Source organism: Henckelia pumila, chromosome 2, assembly GCF_033568475.1.
Source record: "Henckelia pumila isolate YLH828 chromosome 2, ASM3356847v2, whole genome shotgun sequence".
Lineage (NCBI taxonomy): Eukaryota > Viridiplantae > Streptophyta > Magnoliopsida > Lamiales > Gesneriaceae > Henckelia > Henckelia pumila.
Window position 1 is genome coordinate 148,080,764 of NC_133121.1, and position 21,614 is coordinate 148,102,377.

The 21,614-nt window shown below is 33.3% G+C and overlaps 1 protein-coding gene across 4 annotated transcripts; it reads right to left on the reverse strand.

Moving 5' to 3' along the window:
• Positions 1 to 13,062: 13,062 nt before the first annotated feature.
• LOC140880114 (exocyst complex component SEC15B) lies at positions 13,063 to 18,277 on the reverse strand. 4 transcript variants are annotated; one of them, XM_073284235.1, is made up of 2 exons: positions 15,783 to 18,277; positions 13,063 to 13,231 (listed from the first exon to the last, which is right to left on the reverse strand). In XM_073284235.1, exon 1 carries the CDS (start codon positions 18,196 to 18,198, stop codon positions 15,796 to 15,798), a length of 2,403 nt encoding a protein of 800 aa, XP_073140336.1. In that variant the 5' UTR covers positions 18,199 to 18,277; the 3' UTR covers positions 13,063 to 13,231; positions 15,783 to 15,795. The 4 variants fall into 4 exon arrangements, with proteins under 4 accessions (XP_073140336.1, XP_073140335.1, XP_073140333.1 ...); XM_073284234.1 differs by having other exon boundaries at positions 13,063 to 13,462; XM_073284232.1 differs by having other exon boundaries at positions 13,063 to 13,468.
• Between the last annotated feature and the right edge of the window lie 3,337 nt (positions 18,278 to 21,614).

The window sequence follows — 21,614 nt, forward strand, 5'->3', positions numbered from 1 at the left end:
AGGTAATGGTTAGAAAGAATACATCAAACAGTCTTCTAACACGCCTCAAACTAGACTAATGAGATTTTCTCCTCCCGGTGATTAAAGTAAAATCATAACAATATTATACTCAAAATACTCATAGAATTATTTTCTCAGATCTCGTTTTAAGGCTAGTCTCATTTTTTCAGTCCAAAATCAATTCAATTGTGAAAACATTTAAATTATTTAGCAAGACATAAAAAAAAATATTAGGTATATATTTAACATCAATTAATTTAAATCGTAACTTTACACTTCATAAATAAAGTGCATAAAATCATTAAAATCATTTAACACAATACATAAATGTATATTTTAACACATGAAACTATGGCTGAAGCTCTAGCCATTCGTGAAGCTCTTAGTTGGATAAAGGAACTTCATTTCCCATCAATCATCGTGGAATCGGATGCGTTAACAATTATTGATGCTCTTAATAATTCTATTATGGATTGCTCAGCATTGAATCTCATCATAGAAGACTGCAAACTTCTCGCTCGAGTTGTTTCATCTTATACTTTTGTTTTTGCCAGATGATCAGCGAATCAGGCTGCCCATGCTTTAGCTAGAGAGACTGCTTCTATGCCTGATCTAGTAGGTAGATTTGCTCCCTCTCCTACTGTTATTTCGAAAGATATTGTACCGGACTTGACTTATTAATATATGTTTCTCCTTTTGCGTAAAAAAAAAACACATGAAATATAAACTTTTAAATAATTTATACAACACATAAAAGCATTTAATTGAGAATAAAATTTAAATCATAAATAATAAAATACAATAACTTAAAATTCATTTTAATTTTTTTTAATAAATCATGAATAGATTTATGGATTTTTCGGATATTACAACTTAAGTAGTGACTGAGATTTTCAGCTGAGTATGCATGCTTATATGTTGTATTTATGTGTCATGATGTATGTTTTACTGCTTTTCATTCATGCTGCATGTGCACATACATGTTGAGCCGTATCTCTTTCGAGATAGCCTTTCTCATAGGGTCGCTCAGCCCTACACCTGTTTATACAGTCTGACACCGAGAGTTACCACAATATGCGGAGACTGATGATACGGTGGTCTAGACAAGTGTGTGAGTCACCCTCAGGTCGGTTTCTCATATGGTACTACATAATCATTAGTGTTTAGTCTAAGCAGGACTTGGTAGTTGACCAGTCACCCCAGTCATCTCATGTTTCATGCATCATATTAGTTTTGTATACACATATTTACGTACGGAACATTAGTCGCTCATGTCCATAGTGTTATCTTGGGCACCCCATTCCATGGGGCAGGTCTCAGGCTGGACGGAGCGAGTGGATTGAGGCACGATTAGATGCAGGCCCAAGAGCTGCTGGGAGTTTTGTACCTACAGTTGGTTTTATGTTGTAAATATGTGTTGGAAAAATACATTTTTGTTTTTTAGTACCGGTTGTATTCTATCGGTTTCTTTTGTAGTAAGTTTTTAAGTTTTCGCAATAAACTTTGTGTTTTAGTAAGTGCTTTTATATTAAGTTAATTACATGCTTAAGACTGCAAGTTAGTAGGTGATCTAGATTGGGTCACTACAGGGAGTGTAGAAACATTTTTTCGTGGATTAGGAAGTGCAAACATATTTTTCACCTAATAAAGACTGAATGCAATTTGAAGTTTATGTTTAGGAAATTAGATAGAATCCCCCCCCCCCCCTCGAATAACAAAACAATACATCATTGTTATAGATTGTGTCGCCTTTTTCTTGTAATACTTATACATGTATCGACCGCTAGTCTATGAAGACACAGGAGTCGAACGCCTACTTTGAAGGACAGGAGTTACGACTGCTTTCAAGCCACAGGCATGAACATGCCTCAACCGGTTCAGCACTAGTTACATCTCTCGATCGGTCACTTGCTAAGACTTCTACTCAACCAGCTCCTATAAGCTTTCCTCAACCGCTCACATATGCAAGGCAATATTTCTCAACGGTCACAAGGAAAGACTTCCTGAACAAGATACAACAGCATTAAAGAGCCGCCTGAAGTATTTATGAGCAAACAACAAGGAATGTTGAAAAGTTACTCGAAATGATTGCTGAGACACTCTAGCTCAGAAACTAACTGCAACCATTACCTCTCAAATATAGAAAGAGTCACAACTTGCATTTATCGAAGACTCAACCTTTAATAGAGAGGCCATCAGAAATAGTACCAACGCATTTAAGATATTGGGACTTCCCAGGAAAGCAACAACAGTCAAATGACAGCCGCGCTTATTGGACAATAAAGACGTTGGAAGTCTGGGTACTATAAATATTGAGATTTCTCGAAGAAGAAGACACGAAGAACACTCTACGAAACTTTAGCAATCTCATTGAGCACTCTTACTCGAAGTTATTCATTTTGCTCAATCCAACCCTCGCTAAATCAGAAAGCCATCAGATAGTTAAGGATCATACAAAGGTTCTTCAAATCCCTTGACTGCTGCAAAAAGAAAGTTCGAGAACAAGGATTTGAGTGTTTGAATTTGAGAACTCAATCAAAGTTGTGTTATTGAAGAGTTTGATAGGAACTTTGAATTCTATTTGTTGGGATAAAGTTTTGGTATTTGACAACACATGAAGAAATATTTCACAAGCAGTCAGGATTTAAGCAGTCATGATTTAAGCAGTCGAAATGAAAGAAGTTGAAATACAACCAGTCGAGATGCATGCAGTTCAGTCAAGACAAAAGCAACCCAACTGCAAGCAATCCAGTCAGTCATTACAGTTCAATACCAGTTGAGGATGACTGTTCACATAACCAGTCCAAGATTCAAGACTGCTGAAGATACGATTTAATCAGATATTGGAATATATTCAAAGATATATTTCAAATATAAAAACTGTTTCAATCTATAAATTTCTATTGAGGAACATGCAACATTGTTAAAAGTCCTCATAAAGACTTATTGAAGATCTAGAGGCAAAGGAGACATGCATTTATGACGAAGAAGAACGTTGCGAAACTGCATATATATATATATATATATATATATATATATATGGGTGAATATATTAAGAAGAAGAGAGAGAGCAACAAGCTATACAGAGATATACACGAAGGATAATCTAAAAGAAAAAAACAGCAAGATACACGAAAATATAAGCTGCTTGAGCACTAATCAAAGATTTATAAAATATGCTCAAAGTGCCCACTTACATAATCCATACATCTGATCTCTGAGGATCATCAAGGGCCTGGAATCAAATCTCCATTTCTTATTTGTTTAAGAGGAGTTGATTTATTGTTTGAGTCTACTGATTCATTCACTACTATATTTTGATTGTTAGGACGAGTTGTCTTAACTTTGTGGAGTTCTATGAGTTCCGATATAGGCAAGGATAAGTCCTAGTATTAAAGTGAATTGTATACAAGACGTTGTATAAACCAAAGTTTTCTAGTGGATCCTTACCTCGTAGAAGAAGGGGTGACGTAGGAGTTTTTATCTCTGAATATCCACAAACATCTCTGTGTTATTTACTTTCTGTCAAGCCATCTTGATTAATATTTTATCTGTTACTTGGCCTCCTTCTGCAAATATATTTTTTTGTCTAATTAACATTGACACACGAGAAATAATAGAGTTAGTTGTTTAACAGCAACTGCTCACATATAATAAGATTGTTAAGCAAACTGCTCACGAAAGTTGTTTAAGAGCAGTCCAAGTTTCAATCTTAACAAGTGGTATTAGAGAGAGTTTCTTTGTCGCTTTTGAACATGTTTTATGGATTCTTTTAGAGATATTGCTAAGAGTTTCTGGAACACTACCATGGATAATTGCTCAATAAAACCATGGAAACATGTTCAACAGCTAAGAATATGTGGCAGAGATTTATTAAGCATGTAAACATTGAAAAGATCGAAGAGTCCGAGATTTATTCTACAAAAGATGTTGAAGAATTATGTTGTTCATCAAGTTCAAGTTAAGAAATAAATAGTTGCTTCATGGCTCATGAAAATCAGAACTCCACTGATTTTACACAGGAAAAGTTAGCTAATGCACTGCATGAAATGACTAATGATTATCATAAATTATGCTTAGCATTTGAGGAACTTATGGAAAATAAAATAGAATTACCAAACAAAGAGGCAGAAATTGTTAAACTTAGAGCTGAAATTAATGATCTACAGGTTGAGAAATAGCAGTTAAGATCAGAAAATTTGGAATTATCTGAGCTGATCCAAACTTGAAACAAATCTTCAGTTACATTAAATACGATTCATGAACTGAAAAGACCAGGAAATGATAGGACTGGTCTTGGTTTTAAAGAAGATTCAAGCAATTCAGAAATTGATACTAGACCTAAACTAAATATGTGTAAAGGAAAGTATACACATTTTGTAAAACCTAGAACTTTCTTACCTAAAGAAGAAACAGTAGAGAAATGGAACAATATTTGAAAGTATGGAGTTGGTTATGATCAACAAAAATCATGCGAGAAGCAGAACTGAAAATCTAGTCAAGATAAGATGACTGGAAAATATAAATTTCGTGAAAAACCAGTTCAAAGAAGATATAGACAGTTTCATAACAAAAAATCTCATATGAGATCACATCATTATTCTTATGAACATCATTCTAAAATTGATGCATATTATTCATCTCACAAAAATGAACGACACAAAGCACAAATTTTATGAGATACAAATAATCGACTTGTTAGGTTGATTCAAGTTTGGATTCCCAAAGGACTAATCCATCAATGACCCAAGTAAAATTGGATACCATAGACCAGTTTGTTACATTGTTTGCAGAAAAAAAAAAGATAATTATCAGTTTTAGGGGGAACTGAAGCAGAAAGTGGAAATCTTTAAATTTCTTCAAAAAGACTGCTGGATGAAATGCTTCTCAAAGCAACCTTTGACACGCCAAAAACAAGACTAAGATTTCTTACTCATATAATTATTCAATTATATGTTTGAATTTTGATATTATGATAGAATAAATAAGAATCATACGAAAGCAAAATAGGATATTTTATTCATAAAATTAATTTTTACAAAAGTAGATCTCTCATTCAACAGTCATCATCCAGTATGACATAGAGGTGATCAGCTTCTCTGATGTTGTTTGTTGATAATCGGGATAATTGGTGATTTTATCGAGCACTTGAAGCTCTTTTATAAGCTTCAAATGAAAAACACTTTCTGGAGAGAAGATGTATTCAAGATTGGAAGCTCCAATCCTTTGCATATATTTTGCTCCTATCCTAGCCAGTTGACTTGTTGTGGCTGGTGGATATGGCATAACGTTATGCGTCTTCATCATGTTAATTTTGGATTCGAGAGACATTACTTTTTCATTAACAATGGCTTTGTATTCCTTGATAATTGTTTCCATGACTACCAAGCTAAATGACTTGATGATGATATGTTCGAATATATGAAATTTGAATCAATCTATAGATTTGATGGCAGAATATGAAGAGTTATAGATGACAACTATTTTCAAGAGAATTTTAGGAGATCGATGAGTTGTATTGAAAAGCGTGAAATTTATTTATTGAAAAGAGGTTTCCAAAAGAAACAATTATAATTGTCATAACTTGCATTTAAATAAACGATAGCAAAATAAAGAAATAACTTATTTATTATTCAAAGAACATTCTTTACAATATATATTTCCGACTCTACAGCAAATTTCTAAAAATATATCCTAGTGGCCAGTTTGCCTATAGATGTATCTTGAAAATCAGAAGAGAGGAAAAATTTCCCTAAGGTTTGAAGCTTTTTCATATGAGTCAAGAGAAAAACACTCTTTGTAGTAAAAATGACTTCAAATCTAGAAACTTCAAGCCGCAACTTGAATTTTTTTTCAATTCTAGTCAGCCTTCCTGCTATAGCTGATGAAAAAGGCGGACTTTGTGAACCTGTAGCATTCTCAATTTTGCTCTAAGAGATAAATTTTTCTCAACAATAAATGCTTCACATTCCTTGAGAATATCTTCCATGATAAGTTTAATAGTATGAACTTGCTAAACTGTGTGTATTTATATACTGATTAAAAGTATATGAAGAGATTTATTGATGTTTTTAATGAACTTGCAGATATCGAAGATACATAATAAATATATCGAAAGACATGAAAAAGAAGTGGATTGTCAAGAAAAACAATTGAAGTTCTTGCATATCATGTTAAGGGGAAATTTCTTGAAGAATAATTAAGAAAAACCTCTGATATTCAAAGAAAATATTTCTAAGACAGAACTGCTTATTTTAGTCAAAACCAAAAAAGGGGAAATTGTTGGGATAAAGTTTTGATATTGGACAAAACATAAAGAAATATTTCGCAAGCAGTCAGGATTTAAGCAGTCGAAATGCAAACAGTTGAAATACAACCAGTTGAGATGCATGCAGTTCATTCCAGACACAAGTAGTCCAGTCAGTCGTTACAGTTCAAAACCAGTTGAAGAGGACCGTTCACATAACCGGACCAAGATTCAAGACTGGTGAAGATACGATTTAATCAGATATTGGAATATATTCAAAAATATATTTCAAATATAAATACTGTTGCAAGATCTAGATATTTCTATTGAAGAATGTGCAACATCATTAAAAGTTCTCATAAAGACTTATTGAAGATCTAGAGGCAAAGGAGACATGCATTTATGATGAAGAAGAACGTTACAAAAACACACACACATATATATATATATATATATATATATATAAGGGTGAAGATATTTAGAAGAAGAGAGAGCAAAAAGCTATACAGAGATACACACGAAAGATAATCTACAAGAAAAAATCAGCAAGATACATGAAGATATAAGCTGCTTGAGCACTAATCAAATATATATAAAATCTTCTCAAAGTGATCACTTACAGAATCTATACATCTGATATCTGAGGATCATCAAAGGCCTGGAATCAACTATTTATTGCTTATTTGTTTAAGAGGAGTTGATTTATTGTTTGAGTCTACGGATTCATTCACTACTATAATTTTTATTGTTAGGACGAGGTGTCTTAACTTTGTAGAGTTCTAGGAGTTCCGATATAGGCAAGGATAAGTCCTAGTATTGGAGTAGGTTATATACAGGACGTTATAAACCAAAGTTTTCTTGTGGATTCTTCATTCGTGGAAGAAGGGGTGACGTAGGAATTTTTATCTCCGAACATCCACAAACATCTCTGTGTTATTTACTTTCTGTCAAGTCATCTTTATTATTGTTCTATCTGTTACTTGGCCTCCTTCCGTACATATATTTGTTGGTCAATTAACATTGACACACGAGAAATAATAGAGTTAGTTGTTTAACAGCAGCTGCTCACATATAAGAAGATTGTTAAGCAAACTGCTCACGAAAGTTGTTTAAGAGCAGTCCGAGTTTTGATCCTAACACTATCTTTGTTGAAATCTAGGAGTTTCGAGTTAGGCAGTGTCTAAGTCCTAATATCGGAGTGGGTGGATTACAAGACGTTGTAGTTACCAAAGAAGTCTTCTAATGAATTCCTTGTCGCGTGAAAGAAGGAGAAACGTAGAAGGATTCAGTCTTCGAACTTTTATAACTGCTGCTCTACTTACATTTCTGCACCTTATCAATACTCACATTATCCGTGATTTAAGCTTGTCTAGTATCACTGAAGTACTTAAGCTATTTTTGCACTTATTTAAGTTACTCAAATATCTTTAAAATTTGAGAATATCGGTTGAGTGGACTCACATTCTGTTGTGAAAAATACTCGCAAGCGTACGAGTGTCAAGTTTTAATATAGTGAAAGAGAGAGTGTCAATCCCACAAGGAGTAATTTGAAAATATTCAATACTTGTAATTAAAATAGTCTTAATTTTATCTAAAAAATCAAACTTTGGAAATTTTCTGAACAATTAAATAAATAGTAAAGTTTGTAAAACGCACACACACACAATCCTTAAGAGATTATCAATCAGAGAGAAATAGTCTAGAGGTTTTGATTTCACCTGGTCTCGACAATATTCATTCCTAATTAATCTATTTTCATGAGTTCATTTCAATTAATAACCAAAAACACATAGATTATACTATTTCCCTCTCCCGAGTATCAAATAGAATGTATCAATCACAGATCGATTCCAATGTCTCTATTAAAAATCTACTTGTAATGATATGTGTAAAACAATGTTCTTTATAGGCTCTATTAAAGTTATAAGCTCTCCCGAGTCATGTAAACAATTAATAGTGTGAATTCTATTGATCCTATTCGAAATCCCATCTCCCGAGTCTCGGATTCTAAATAAATATGGCAAATCAATTTATGGCCAGTAAATTGAAAAGACTTTCAAAACTAGAATCACAATTAATTTAGAAGAACTCAATTCAATAAAATCAACAATTCATAAACATGTCTTGACCAGGCTACATCAACCACTAGACTTAAAAAGTTTAGTTCATAATCAAAAATAGTTGAAACCAATTCATATTCATGAAACTAGACATCAAATCAATAATATAAATTCAAGAGAAAGAAAACAAATCCAAATATTCGATCTTCCGTATCCGGACGATCTATCTTCGTCTTTGTTCTTTGATGTTCTTCCAACTTGTGCAGAATTTTCTCTTCCAAAGTCTCCAAAATCTTCTCTCGATCGATCCTTGATGTGTTTCTCTCTATGCGGCGGCTTCCCCTTCAATTGTGTGCAAAAGAATCCCTTTTATATGTGTTTCAAATCCAGTAAATAAAAAGCCCACGAAAGTCCAAAGGTTTCCTTCCCGAAAAACCCAAAAAACTGACTTTTGCGATGGCGCGCCCGCGCCTGAATAGAGGGGAGCCCGCGCATGCCTCTCTGTTTCCCGGATGCTCAAATTTGCCCTGACGCACGCCCGCGCGTGAATTAGGCGCGCCCGCGCATGCCTCTCGGGTTAGAAAATCTGCATCGCGCGACAATTTTCAAAAAATCATATCTCACAATCTAACTGTCGGATTGAGCTAAAATTTTGACAGTAGCTTTAAACATCCTGAAATTTATTCTGGACGGTGAAGATTGGATTTTGATGCCTCAATAATTCCCAGTAATTTTCTGAAGTTGATACTCTATAATGAATCCTTCCGCTTCTTCTTGCTACTTTTGCACCAATCCTTGCAACTCACAAAAATAACAACTAATACACATAATATTCACTCGATACATCACAAAAGTCAAGACAAATCATATATAAATTAAGTGCATAAATTGCACTTATCAAATTCCCCAAACATAGACTTTTGCTAGTCCCGAGCAAAACAATAATGAGTAATATAATCTACCTCCAAGATTTTACATTTCAAGATTCAATACACATGTCCGCTAATTTTCTCAAGAGTTCTCGTGTGTGTGTGATTCACCAATCTTGTCTATCCTCCTCGCTTTCGATACACTAGTGCAACAAGTTTGTTTCATAGAATCATCAACTCCGCTCTCTAGTTTCAAAACAGTCTCCACCATGTTCAACTTCTACTCACCAAGATCAAAAGGATTTTTCAAGTTATATCAAAGATTTTTCATAACATCGCTGGATTTTGCACCCAATTTTATTTTAGCCACATAAATTACCCGCAAACTTAGCTATAACTAAAGATAGGATTCGGATTTCAATTCCCTCGTCTATAGCTCGGATGGAGCATCAACCCCATTTTGTCCGCAAACTTAGCCATGGATTGGTGATTAGAATTTCAATCCCTTTCCAGGCCCGGATGGAGTTTGTTTTAAAAAAAATTTCTATGTTGCTTTGGCAACTTTTCATCATTCAATAAAAATTTTGCCTAAATCATTTCTAAGCTTGTAGAAGTCTACCTCGGTTTCAAGTATAAATCACCAAAGTTAAGAATCAAATCATCCAATTCACTCACAATATCACAAAGTTTCTCTAATCACTAGGGTCTAGACAATCAAGGCATAGTGCATATGGATGAGAATGTATCAATCACAGATCGATTTCAATATCCCTATTAAAAATCTATTTGTAATGATATGTATAAAACAATGTTCTTTCTAGGCTCTATTAAAGTTATAAGCTCTCCCGAGTCATGTAAACAATTAATAGTGTGAATTCTATTGATCCTATTCAAAATCCCCTCTCCCGAGTGCCGGATTCTAAATAAATATGGCAAATCAATTTATGGCCAGTAAATTGAAAAGACTTTCAAAACTAGAATCACAATTAATTTAGAAGAACTCAATTCAATAAAATCAACAATTCATAAACATGTCTTGACCAGACTACATCAACTTCTAGACTTAAAAAGTTTAGTTCATAATCAAAAATAGTTGAAATCAATTCATATTCATGAAACTAGACATCAAATCAATAATATAAATTCAAGAGAAAGAAAACAAATCCAAATATTCGATCTTCCATGTCCGGACGATCTATCTTCGTCTTTGTTCTTTGATGTTCTTCCAACTTGTGCAGAATTTTCTCTTCCAAAGTCTCCAAAATCTTCTCTCGATCGATCCTTGATGTGTTTCTCTCTATGGGGCGGCTTCCCCTTCAATTGTGTGCAAAAGAATCCCTTTTATATATGTTTCAAATCCAATAAATAAAAGCCCACGAAAGTCCAAAGGTTTCCTTCCCGAAAAACCCAAAAAACTGACTTTTGCGATGGCGCCCCCGCGCCTGAATAGAGGGGCACCCGCGCATGCCTCTCTGTCTCCCGGATGCTCAAATTTGCCCTGACGCGCGCCCGCGCATGACTCTCGGGTTAGAAAATCTGCATCGCACGACAATTTTTAAAATAATCATATCTCATAATCTAACCGTCGGATTTAGCTGAAATTTTGACAGTAGCTTCAAAACATCCTAAACTTTATTCTGGACGGTGAGATTGGATTTTGATGCCTCAATAATTTCCAATAATTTTCTGAAGTTGATACTCTATAATGCATCATTCCGCTTCTTCTTGCTACTTTTGCACTAATCATTGCAACTCACAAAAACAACAACTAATACACATAATATCCACTCGATATATCAAAAAAGTCAAGACAAATCATATATAAATTAAGTGCATAAATTGCACTTATCACATTCACTCAACTTTTTTGTGTTTATTGAAAAATATTTTAAAAGTGTGTATTCACCCCTCCCCCTTCCCCCTCTCTATACACACCCGATCCCCAACAATTGACGTAATAATTTTTATAAAATAAAAAGTCACAATTTATAGAATAATCAATGTAAATGATATTTATTGATACTTAAACTGAAAATACGTTACAATTATAATAAGTAGTGTATTTGCACACACTCTTATCATTTGAAATAAGGATCTAAAACGATATTTTTGTTATTTTTAAATTAATTATTTTTTTAATATAAAAATTTAAAAAGATAGATAAAATAGGATTTGGATAAAAAAATAAAATATAAATAAGTTTGTTAAATAATTATATTTTAGTTAGATATTTGAAGTTGAGTAGAGGATATTATACTAATTAACTTCTCATTGATTAAATAAAATCTTATTTAATATTACAATAATAATATCATTATATCACTTTATTGATGATATTTTAGGAAATTTAAAAAATCATCTATAAAATGATATAATGATATTATTATTGTAATATTAAATAATATTTTATCAATTTAATGAGAAGTTAATTAGTATAGTATCTTCTACTCAACTTTAATATATAAATAATTATCGGAGTATATTTAGAACTCGTTTGGTTTGAGAAGTTTGGAGGATAGTTTTTTTAAAAAAAATTTCTCAAAATTGTTGCGTTTAATTACAAAAGCCGTTTTTTTTAAAAAAAAACACTTTTTTAAAGTATTTTTTTTTTAAAGCAAGAATTTTCAGATAGGCTTTTGCTTCTATTTTAACTATATTTAAAATTTTAAATAAAATCATTTTTTAAAAAAAATTATCCAAACTTCACAATCGCTTCTGCTTTTTTTTTAAAAAAAAAACACTTAAAAAAGCTTAACGTATTTAAACGTTTTTTTTTTAATTTTCAGCTTCTATAGTCAAACTGATCCTTATTGCATATACATAATAACCGTAATTCTATATAAATCTTCATGATATTTTTTCATTATAAAATCATAATTTATATTATATTTAGTTTTTAAATAAAAAAAATAATGAATTTAAATTTCGATCGTTTTTAATTACGATTTTTAAATTAGTTTTCATTATTTTCAAATTTTCCATGAAAATTTAGTGTGTAATGTTGGAGTTATAGAAATAGCTTCACAAAAACAGTGGTTAACTAATAGAGTAATAGTAGTGCTTGCTTTATTAATTACGCACAATATATTTAAATAAAAACAAAGAAAAAACTAATAATAACTAAGATAGCATTGCTACAGTGTAGTATCATTCATCATTGTAGCAAGAAACAACATCCGTTTTAGTGTTTCATTATTTATAATATCTCCAAATTAGGCTGAAAACTTGTGGCCCATGTTTTTTTTAAAAAAAATTGAGGTCCAAGCACTAAATTTTTAAATTTAAAAACAAATAAGTTTTCATCATTTGGACATGTATTTATAAAACGTTTTTATAAAAATATTTTTTAATAAATTTTTATAAAATATTTTAAAAATAAATACGTGTTTGAACAATTATAAAAATATTTTAACACTTCAAAAATAATGTTGTTCATATTTATCTTTCATATTTTCATTGACTTACAAGCTTTGCCATTTTTAAAGCCTAAAAACAAATGTTCAAACAAGAACAGATGTGATATATTCCCTATATTTATTGGCTTACAAACTTGTGACTTTTAACTTTTCGATTTATCGGTCGAGATATTATTTTCTGAGATATTTTTTTCTGCCATGGAGATTATAAAAAATTCCATAATTAAATAAGAGATAAATATTTGAAGATAGTTTAATTACTTCATTTGAAAAAGATATATTTCATAGTTTGTCGATAAAGTTATTATTAATTATTTTCAAAAAACATTAAAAACGTAATATTTAATTACATTTTTAACTTTATGTGATGATTATATATAATAAATTTCAAATCTATCGATTGCTGTTACATTTCTTTGGAAACTGAAACTTAAATAGTGTATTAACCAGAAATAACACAACAGCACCATCACTCATCAGGGTACAAAGATCACAACATTTCAAAATATTTACAAACGGTCATACTAAAACAATTTGTGCCAAATATTAACCAATGAACCTCAACTAATCAATTCCTATGTTCTCGATTTCTCATATTATTCGTCCTGTTCTGCTCCTCAAATTGAAAATAAATTAGACCTGTACATATACAAACATCAACAGAAGTGTATGGATACACAACAATGCTTAATTTAGAACGTATGCAAATGAAGCTAAAATGTCATGGTCGTCAAAGATCAAGATCATAGTTCAAGGTACAACGTCTAATACGAGCATCACTGCATTTGCATCGCAAGCTGAGTTGTCACTCGAGAGATGTGTAATACTCTACCCTATTAGCTTGTGGAATCAATTGGCGGCTTACCACATCTACTCCTGGAACAAAAACAAAAGCAAGACAGACCTGAATGATCCCCTACAAGTACCAAAGTCATATTACATGAATCGTTGAGAGACTAGCGACTCGTGGATTCAAGGTTCTGGAAGTTAGGTATAGATTCATTACACCATGCCATAATTGATGCAAGCAGAAAGCCGAATATCAGTTACGTTCTTAAAATCAAGCAACAAATCATTGTACAAAAGAGTTAACAGATTTGTAGCTCGGATATACATATACAAGTATCAAGTAATAATGCATATAAGTATTTCACGTGCTTGATGCTATGTTGGTACCAGCCCGGGTCTAACATTTGTCCTCTACAGTACTGCTATTCTTAGTTTACAACGTCCTTACCATGCTAATTCTGAGCTTACAGGTTTCAATAGAGTCACTGTGGCAAACTGCCTCGAACAGAACCCAAGCCTCACGACTTACTTTTATTACCATTACCCTGTCATATTTACCACGCATCTAGGGATTATTTTAACCCTGAGAATGTATGTGCATAGAGCACAGCACATGCATCTACTGCCACTAAGATTCATATCACTCAGAGTGGAACATGCAAAAAACTGAAAAAGGCGCATTTAACATCTTATTCACAAGAGGCCGGATAATACTATATATAAGAAGTCACACATATAAGATGAATTGAGAAGGAGGTGGGGTAACTTTTATCCGATTTGCAGAGAATCCTGTACAATTCTCGAACCATAGAGACATGAAGCATAAAAAAGGTAAAGTATTGTCTGTGGGTGAATGGGAAGGGAAGGTATCTTCCTGAATCCTGGTTGAAGGGGAGAAAATGCATGTTGTTTACAGAGAGAGGGATCTGAATTGAAGGATGTGGAAAAAGTTGAACCAGATAATGTCAGCCTCACTGGGAAAGGGGAAAACCCTTCTCCCCATCAATTCTCAGAAATGACCTGGAAATGAAGAAACAAATGCATTTTTATTTCATGAGAATAAAAACACATTTCTAAATCGAAACCGAGCGTCGCACAGCTATTTTGCACTTCTTTCCCATCACACAATCCAACCATAACCCAGAAACAGAAAAGGAAAATTCAACAATATTCCCATTCCGCCTGAACTCCAGGATGATGTGTTATGAACCCGATTTATAATGAAGAAATTCAATATAGAATATATATAACCCAGAGCAATCTCTGTAAACCCTAGCAAAATTGCTAGTAATTCCCTAGCAAAAGCTAGTTACAAAATCTAGAATGATAACTGAATATCCCTAAAAAGCTACAACTCCCACGTTTTATTCCTCTTCATTCACGCATCTAGATTCTTCTATGGGCTTGAAACTCTTGGGCCTCAATCCAATCTATCAAAACTCATAAGAAAGCCCATGAAACTCTAGTCCATAACATGATGAAGCACCAATTTTGATGCTCATGAAGTTCTGATCTTGAAGCTTTGGCCTCATATATCACCCTTACACTTGAAGAGAATTTAAAATAAACTATCATCCCTTCTAGTTAAAAGATGTGTTCTCTAGGTCAATTTAAAGAATCAAAACAGAGATGATGAAAGCGGCAAATAAAATCTCTGATAGCATAAAAATGGTAATCCAACTTGTCCAGCAGTCCCAGTCGGTCCTAAAGATTAAAAGTATCTTCCTACTTCCTAGGGAAAGTGCCACATAGAGCATTAACACCAGTCAAATAAAATAAACTCCATGATTTTCCTCATGCATAATTTACATAACTATTCACACGTCAAATCATGCTAAGATTAACTTTAGTAGCAGGTAACTCAGCTTTCTCGTACAAGGTTTCTAGGTATTCACTCAAGTGGTATACAGTATACCATCACTCTATTGACATTGGTTTTTTTAGAACAAATATTGCTGTTTTCTAAACCACATTATTACATGATATGTACTCCCTGAATTCTCCTTGGTGATAAGAGATCATTATCATCTGCTTGGAAGAGGTGCGAACGTAAAGAATAATAGAAGGGAAATTGAATAAACAGAGATTTAAATACATTAACCAAGATATTAATGTTTTAAGCCAACAGAAATGTTATCTATTCGATCACCAGAATCAACACGAGACCAACTTTTTTCAGAGTGCCCATCTCAAATTCCCTATCGAAGCTTCAGAATAATGTTAAGAAAGACAATACAAAGAATATTCACCTAAAAATTTCTGAAGCATTGAATAAAACATACATATGCACAAAATGGCATTAAAGCATACAAGAATGTCTATGAAGGATTTTTAGGAAAAACTGTGCACAATAGAGACTATAAGCAAGCAAAAAAAATTAACACAATACAATGGAACATACAGTTTTTGTAACTTTAGTTCACTTCCTTGAGCCTTTTTATCAACATGTCCAGAGATTTTTTTTTGGGATTTTGCTTGGCTCCTCTCGTTCCAAAGGAACTGAATAATCGCTCGGATTGATCCCTCAATTTCTCTGAAATGGAGACGACTTTCCGGTAATCCAATGCATTGTAATTTCTCTCCCTAATAACAGGATTCAAAAAATTTTCAGGATGATTGCTCGTCAGCAAATTGACCATCTGCCGGGACTCGATAAGTGCTGATTTCAACTGGTTCGCATCTGCTTCAGACAAAAGAGGAGTTTGGTTTTCTGCAAATGATTCCAACAACTTAATATCCACATCAATGCCTATGATTGCATTGATGCTGAATTTTTTAACAGATTCCCCAAGTAAAGCCCCGACTATCATCTCAGATATATGAGAAAGAACATCTTCCAAAACCCGCTTCAGAACTTGAGCAGGTAAAATCTGCTGAGCAGTTGAGACCAATGTTTCCAAGAATATAATCACTTCATTCACGTACTCATTCTCTCCTTGTGGAGGATCGTCAGCCATCCAATTCACATTTTCTATCAAAGACATAAATCCATCAACCTTTTGTTTCAGCAACCCAGAGAGGGTGTCTTCTGCCGCATCACGGGCTTTGGTCAGCGGAAACTGCCTCCTACCTCTCTCCGCTATCCTTAAAGGAATCCCAGAGAGTAGTGCTGCATGACGAAATAAGAAATCACAAGCTCGCTCAAACACAGCCATGTTCGCTGCCATCTGCATAGCCTGGGTAACCGCACTGATAGAACCATTAATGAGTTTCAACAAAGCCGCATCCAAGACCTCGGTCAATAGCCTGTCCAAGTACTTTTTAACCACATCATAAAATTCAAGCTGACCACCATATGACATGAAACTCACAGAATCCTCTACAAATGAACGCACTATTCTACAGCAATCAGGAACCATAGACGAAAATGGTGCAATATAAGGGAATGCAGGCATGATATTCGAAGTTTGTAGCTGAAATGAAAGCACATTCATAGAGTATTCATACTCTTTCTTCATATACATCTGCTCAAACTTATCAGCGGACAGCGCATCAGCAATCTGCTTACGACAATCAGACAACAACAATTCGTGATACTTATCCCTATGCTTGCTCAACACATCAAGCAAGGCATCAATAGGATACCCGAATCTCCGTAATGTGACACCCAGCAAACTCACATAATCCTTAATCAACAACAAATGATTAGCAGTTTGCATTCTAGAAAACTGATCCTCCAACACAGAGCACATCTTGCTAACAGCAGTATCCCATAAGTTCTCCACCTCCATCTTCGTTATCAACCCTCCTCCTGTCCTCAAAACACGATCCTCCACAATGAAAAAACCAGCGATTTGAGCAAAGAATGTCTGATGAGACTCGAGGAAAGGCGTCATTGAAGACACCTGGAAATCAGAAGTCAACTGCAACTTCCTATTCTCAAAATAATACTGCCTGAACTTATCTTCCAGACCTAGTGTCTGATGTACGTGATAAGCTCTGTATAATGGCGTCAAATCAAACCCTGATATCCCATTACCACCATTACTCCCATCAACTATCCCATCAATTTCATCTCCGTCTTCTTCTTCCAACGCATAGACGCAATCCCTTAAGCTAAGTCGGCTTTGTTCCTCAGCTTGACGCTGTTTAATCCTCAACTCTTCTTCTCTCTGGCGCGCAGCGGACGCTTGTCCAATGGCGAGTTGACCTAAATTTCTGCTGACTACTCGTATCTCCACCAGCCAATCCCCAAACTCCTTACTGACTTTCCTCTCTATGTGAACTCTAATCGCCGGGATCTGCTTCTCCAACATTCTTTTCAGAGTTGACGACGGCGTTTTGTCCTGAAAATTATTCTCTATGGAGTCTAAGCATTTCAACGCCATGTAGAAGTTATTTTTGGAGAGATGGAAATTAGCTCGCGAGCAAAGCTCCGTGACATTAACGCAAGTGCTGAGGGAATTTATCGCAAGGGAGATGTTGGAGCACTTGTTTTTGGCCTCAACAAAAGAATCGAGGGAGTCGAGGAGGGGAACAGCGACATTCTGAAGCCTGGAGTTGGAATCTGAAAGCGAGGACTTGAGCGAATCGACATCGGATAGGAGGGATCGGAGATCATCAACTGCCATTATGAAGTCTTGGTAGTGAGAGCGGCACACGTCTTCGATCTCAGATTCTTTGGACTTGGCGAAGTTTTTGAGAAGGTGGAGTAGTGTTTCCGGTTTGCCGGAGGCGAAGGCTTTTCTGACGAAAGGGCCGAGGTCTTCGCCGTTGCAGATGGAGGCGGAAAGGAGGAGCTGGTCTTGCTTGTCGGCGGTGTCACCATTCTCAGCCGCCGCGGGCACGATTTTCCGGCGAGTTTTGGTGGAGCTCATCGTCTCGTCTCCTTGATTTTCTTATTTGGGTGTTTCTTTTCTGACAGTAACCGCAAGCAAAGCCAAAGGGGACGGCGGAGGAGGAGGATTTAGGAAGGCGTTGTTATAAATCGGAAATGTAAATTATATACAAATTTTTTATTTTATTTTTATTTAATTTGATGTATTAAAAAAATAATTATATAATTTTCAAAATATAACTAATAAGATATATTAGTAAAGAGCGTAAAAAATATTACTAAATATAGTTTAAGCTAATATATTTGAGACTGATAAAAAAATAAAAGATGGCATATATAATCGATTTGTTCAAACATTTGATAATCTTTTATTTTATCTTGTATAACTAAATTATAATGTATTATTTTTTTAATTATGATGTATTTCCTTCAAATATGTAGATAAATTGAATAACCAAAATGGTTTTTTCATTTAATTAATGGCTTTCATAGTATTGTTATTAATTTGTTTTCAATTCATTATGCTCTTAAATTTAATTTTTTAAATCATTAACCATGGTAAAATTTCAATAACATTCAATAAAAATGTGAATTTATGTACTTTTTCTTCTTTTGATCTGATAATAGAACTTGCAACATCCATTATTCAATTAATATTTGGTAAAATCTCAATTCAATAGTCTGCAAACAATACTTAATTTTTGTAGAGAACATATAACTCTTGACCATTTGTCAAGAGATTATATATTCCAACAACTCAATACACCATCCACCGGAGGCAACTTTATAATATGAAGCATATCAAATGTGAATTTGGTGTCATATTTTCATGTTAAATAAAATAAAATGAAGCTTGTTTACAAAATAATTTTAGATGGACATAATCAATAACACGAGTAAATTATTATATATAGATAAATAAAAAAAAATTAACGTGAAAAACCGATGCATGAAATGATTTTAAAATTTTTAAAAAAATCTCGGAGATTCACTGTAAAGCCTATGGAAGCTTGTCGGACCATATTTGAGATCACAAGTATCTAGAGCTCCGACGAGGGTCTTCAAAGGTCCATGGAGGTTTGTTTGGATGAATGTAATATTAATTACCAACAAATTAAAGCCATGTAAGCATTCTCGTAAGGAGAAAAATATACAATCAATTCATATTCTTGATAGTCAAGTCGTGAACGAAATGTATTTTGGTCATTATAATAAAATTTACAAAATTAGTTCATCATCATTTTAAAATCATAGCGAGAATAACATACAATTAATTCATATCCTTGATAGCTAAGTCATGAACTATCAGTATCATTACAATAAAATTTACAAAATTAATTCACCATTTTAAAATCATATCAAATATTATATAATTTATCACATTAAATTATTTATTTTTATCTTTCATTTTCTTATCACTCTTGTTACACACGATTCATTTATCTCATCTCACGAACTAAAGCAAACCTAAAAAAAATTAGCTTCTATTTTAACCAAGTATGGTTAGCTTATAGGATTGGCGAAATGAATGGATGTTTTCAAATTTCAACCAGGAGCAATTAACGTGCCGTTGAAGAATCAATTTTTTTTCAAATGCTAGATAAAGGTGGACCATTTTTACCATTAATGATAATTGAAAGATAATATTGTTTTACTTTAGATAAGCACTTTTCATTTTATATATGTACAAATATCTGCACTATATTGTTTTTGTCCGATGATTTCGAGGGTTCAAAAATCCAGTCAGACTTGTCAAAGATCAAATCACTCCATGTTTTCTTTCTTTCAACTTTTCAACAGTGGTTGGGATGTAGTTTTCATTTGGCAGGGAATATGAAAAGTAGACGTCAGTAAAAAAATGTACACACACATTTGTTTGATTGTTTCGAAAACAAACGTAAAGCCAGTTGTTTGTTGAAGCCGCTGAATTATTCTGATTCATTGAACATGGGATTAAATATATAATAAAGTATTGGTTGAGTTTTTTTTTTTGGTTGAGAAATTTCATTACTAATGCAAAGAATAAAAGAATACAAATATCATCTAAATGTTCAATTAAATGTTACAAAATCTCAAAATAAATAGAAAGACTAACATATAAACGAGCAGCTTGAATAAGAGAATGAACTGCTATATTTGCTTGTCTATAAATAAAATTAACCGAAAGTGAGGTTCCTCGTCGCAAAAGATAAATGCATTGGTGCACAATAGATCCAAATTCAGTATCGTCGTCGGCTAAAGATTTTCTTATAGCATCAACAACGATTTTTTGATCCAACTCAAAGATCACATTTACAAATTCAATTCCATGATCCAGATAATAACTTTGAGTAAGGCGAGAGCTTTGCATTCCTTGACATTCGGAAAAAAAAAAATATTTAACTAGTCACGTTGAATATAACAAATATTCTCCTTCATTGTATAAAAGAAACGTCAATATGACATTCCTTAACATTCGAAAAATAAAGATATTTAACTAGTCAAGTTAAATATAACAAATCTTCTTCTTCATTGTATAAAAGAAACAACGATATGACAGCAACCGAAGGCTGAGCAAGGGAATACAAATCAATCCAAAAATGTAAAATTCTCAAAATTCTTGATCACCCTTTTATTGTTTTGAAATGGTTCGAGAAAGCTTATCATGGTATTTCTCGGAAATATGCTAGCTCGTCTTATGTTGTTTTCTGCCGCAGTCTATCATATTTGGACAACTAGGAATATAAAGATTTTAGTATCTTGTTGTTGATCAAGATAGATAGAATTCTAATATATATATATATAGAGTTCTTTTATGGTGCCCAACTCATATGCTCAACTTCATGTCCACCATGTACAATATGTGAGTTGACTTATCACATATTGTACATGGTGGGCATGGAGTTGGGCATATAGAGTTGGGCACCATAAAAGAACTCTATATATATATATATATATATTAGAAATTTTCACCTACCCAACCAATACTGCCCAACTCGTCTCCGACAACTAAAACTCGGTACCGTGTTTTAGTGATACGAAAAATTAAAAAAAACAACTAAAATGATCGGGGACGAGGTGGGCAGGAATGGTTGGGCAGCTGAAAATTATATATATATATATATATATATATATATATATATATATATATATATATATATATATATATATATATATATATATATACTATTATATAATAGTTTTTGGTAGCGCTTAGTCGTATCGCGCTCAAATTATCCAACTCAACTCAGATAATTAAAATATAATAGTGAGAGTAGGGATCGTTCCCACGAGGAAAGTGAATTTATTTGTGTTCTAAAAAATACTGAAATTAAATAAAGAGGATTTTGGATTTTAAAATTAACTATTAAAAAGTAAAAGCAATTAAACTGAAATTTTATTAACTAGCATGCAAGAATTAAAATTATGAAAAAACAATTAATTAACGAGTCTTGGTATCGATCGACTACACCCTTG

Bases quoted from the DNA above. Each gene is read 5' to 3' on its own strand.
- LOC140880114 (XM_073284235.1), bottom strand. From the start codon at position 18,198: ATGAGCTCCACCAAAACTCGCCGGAAAATCGTGCCCGCGGCGGCTGAG.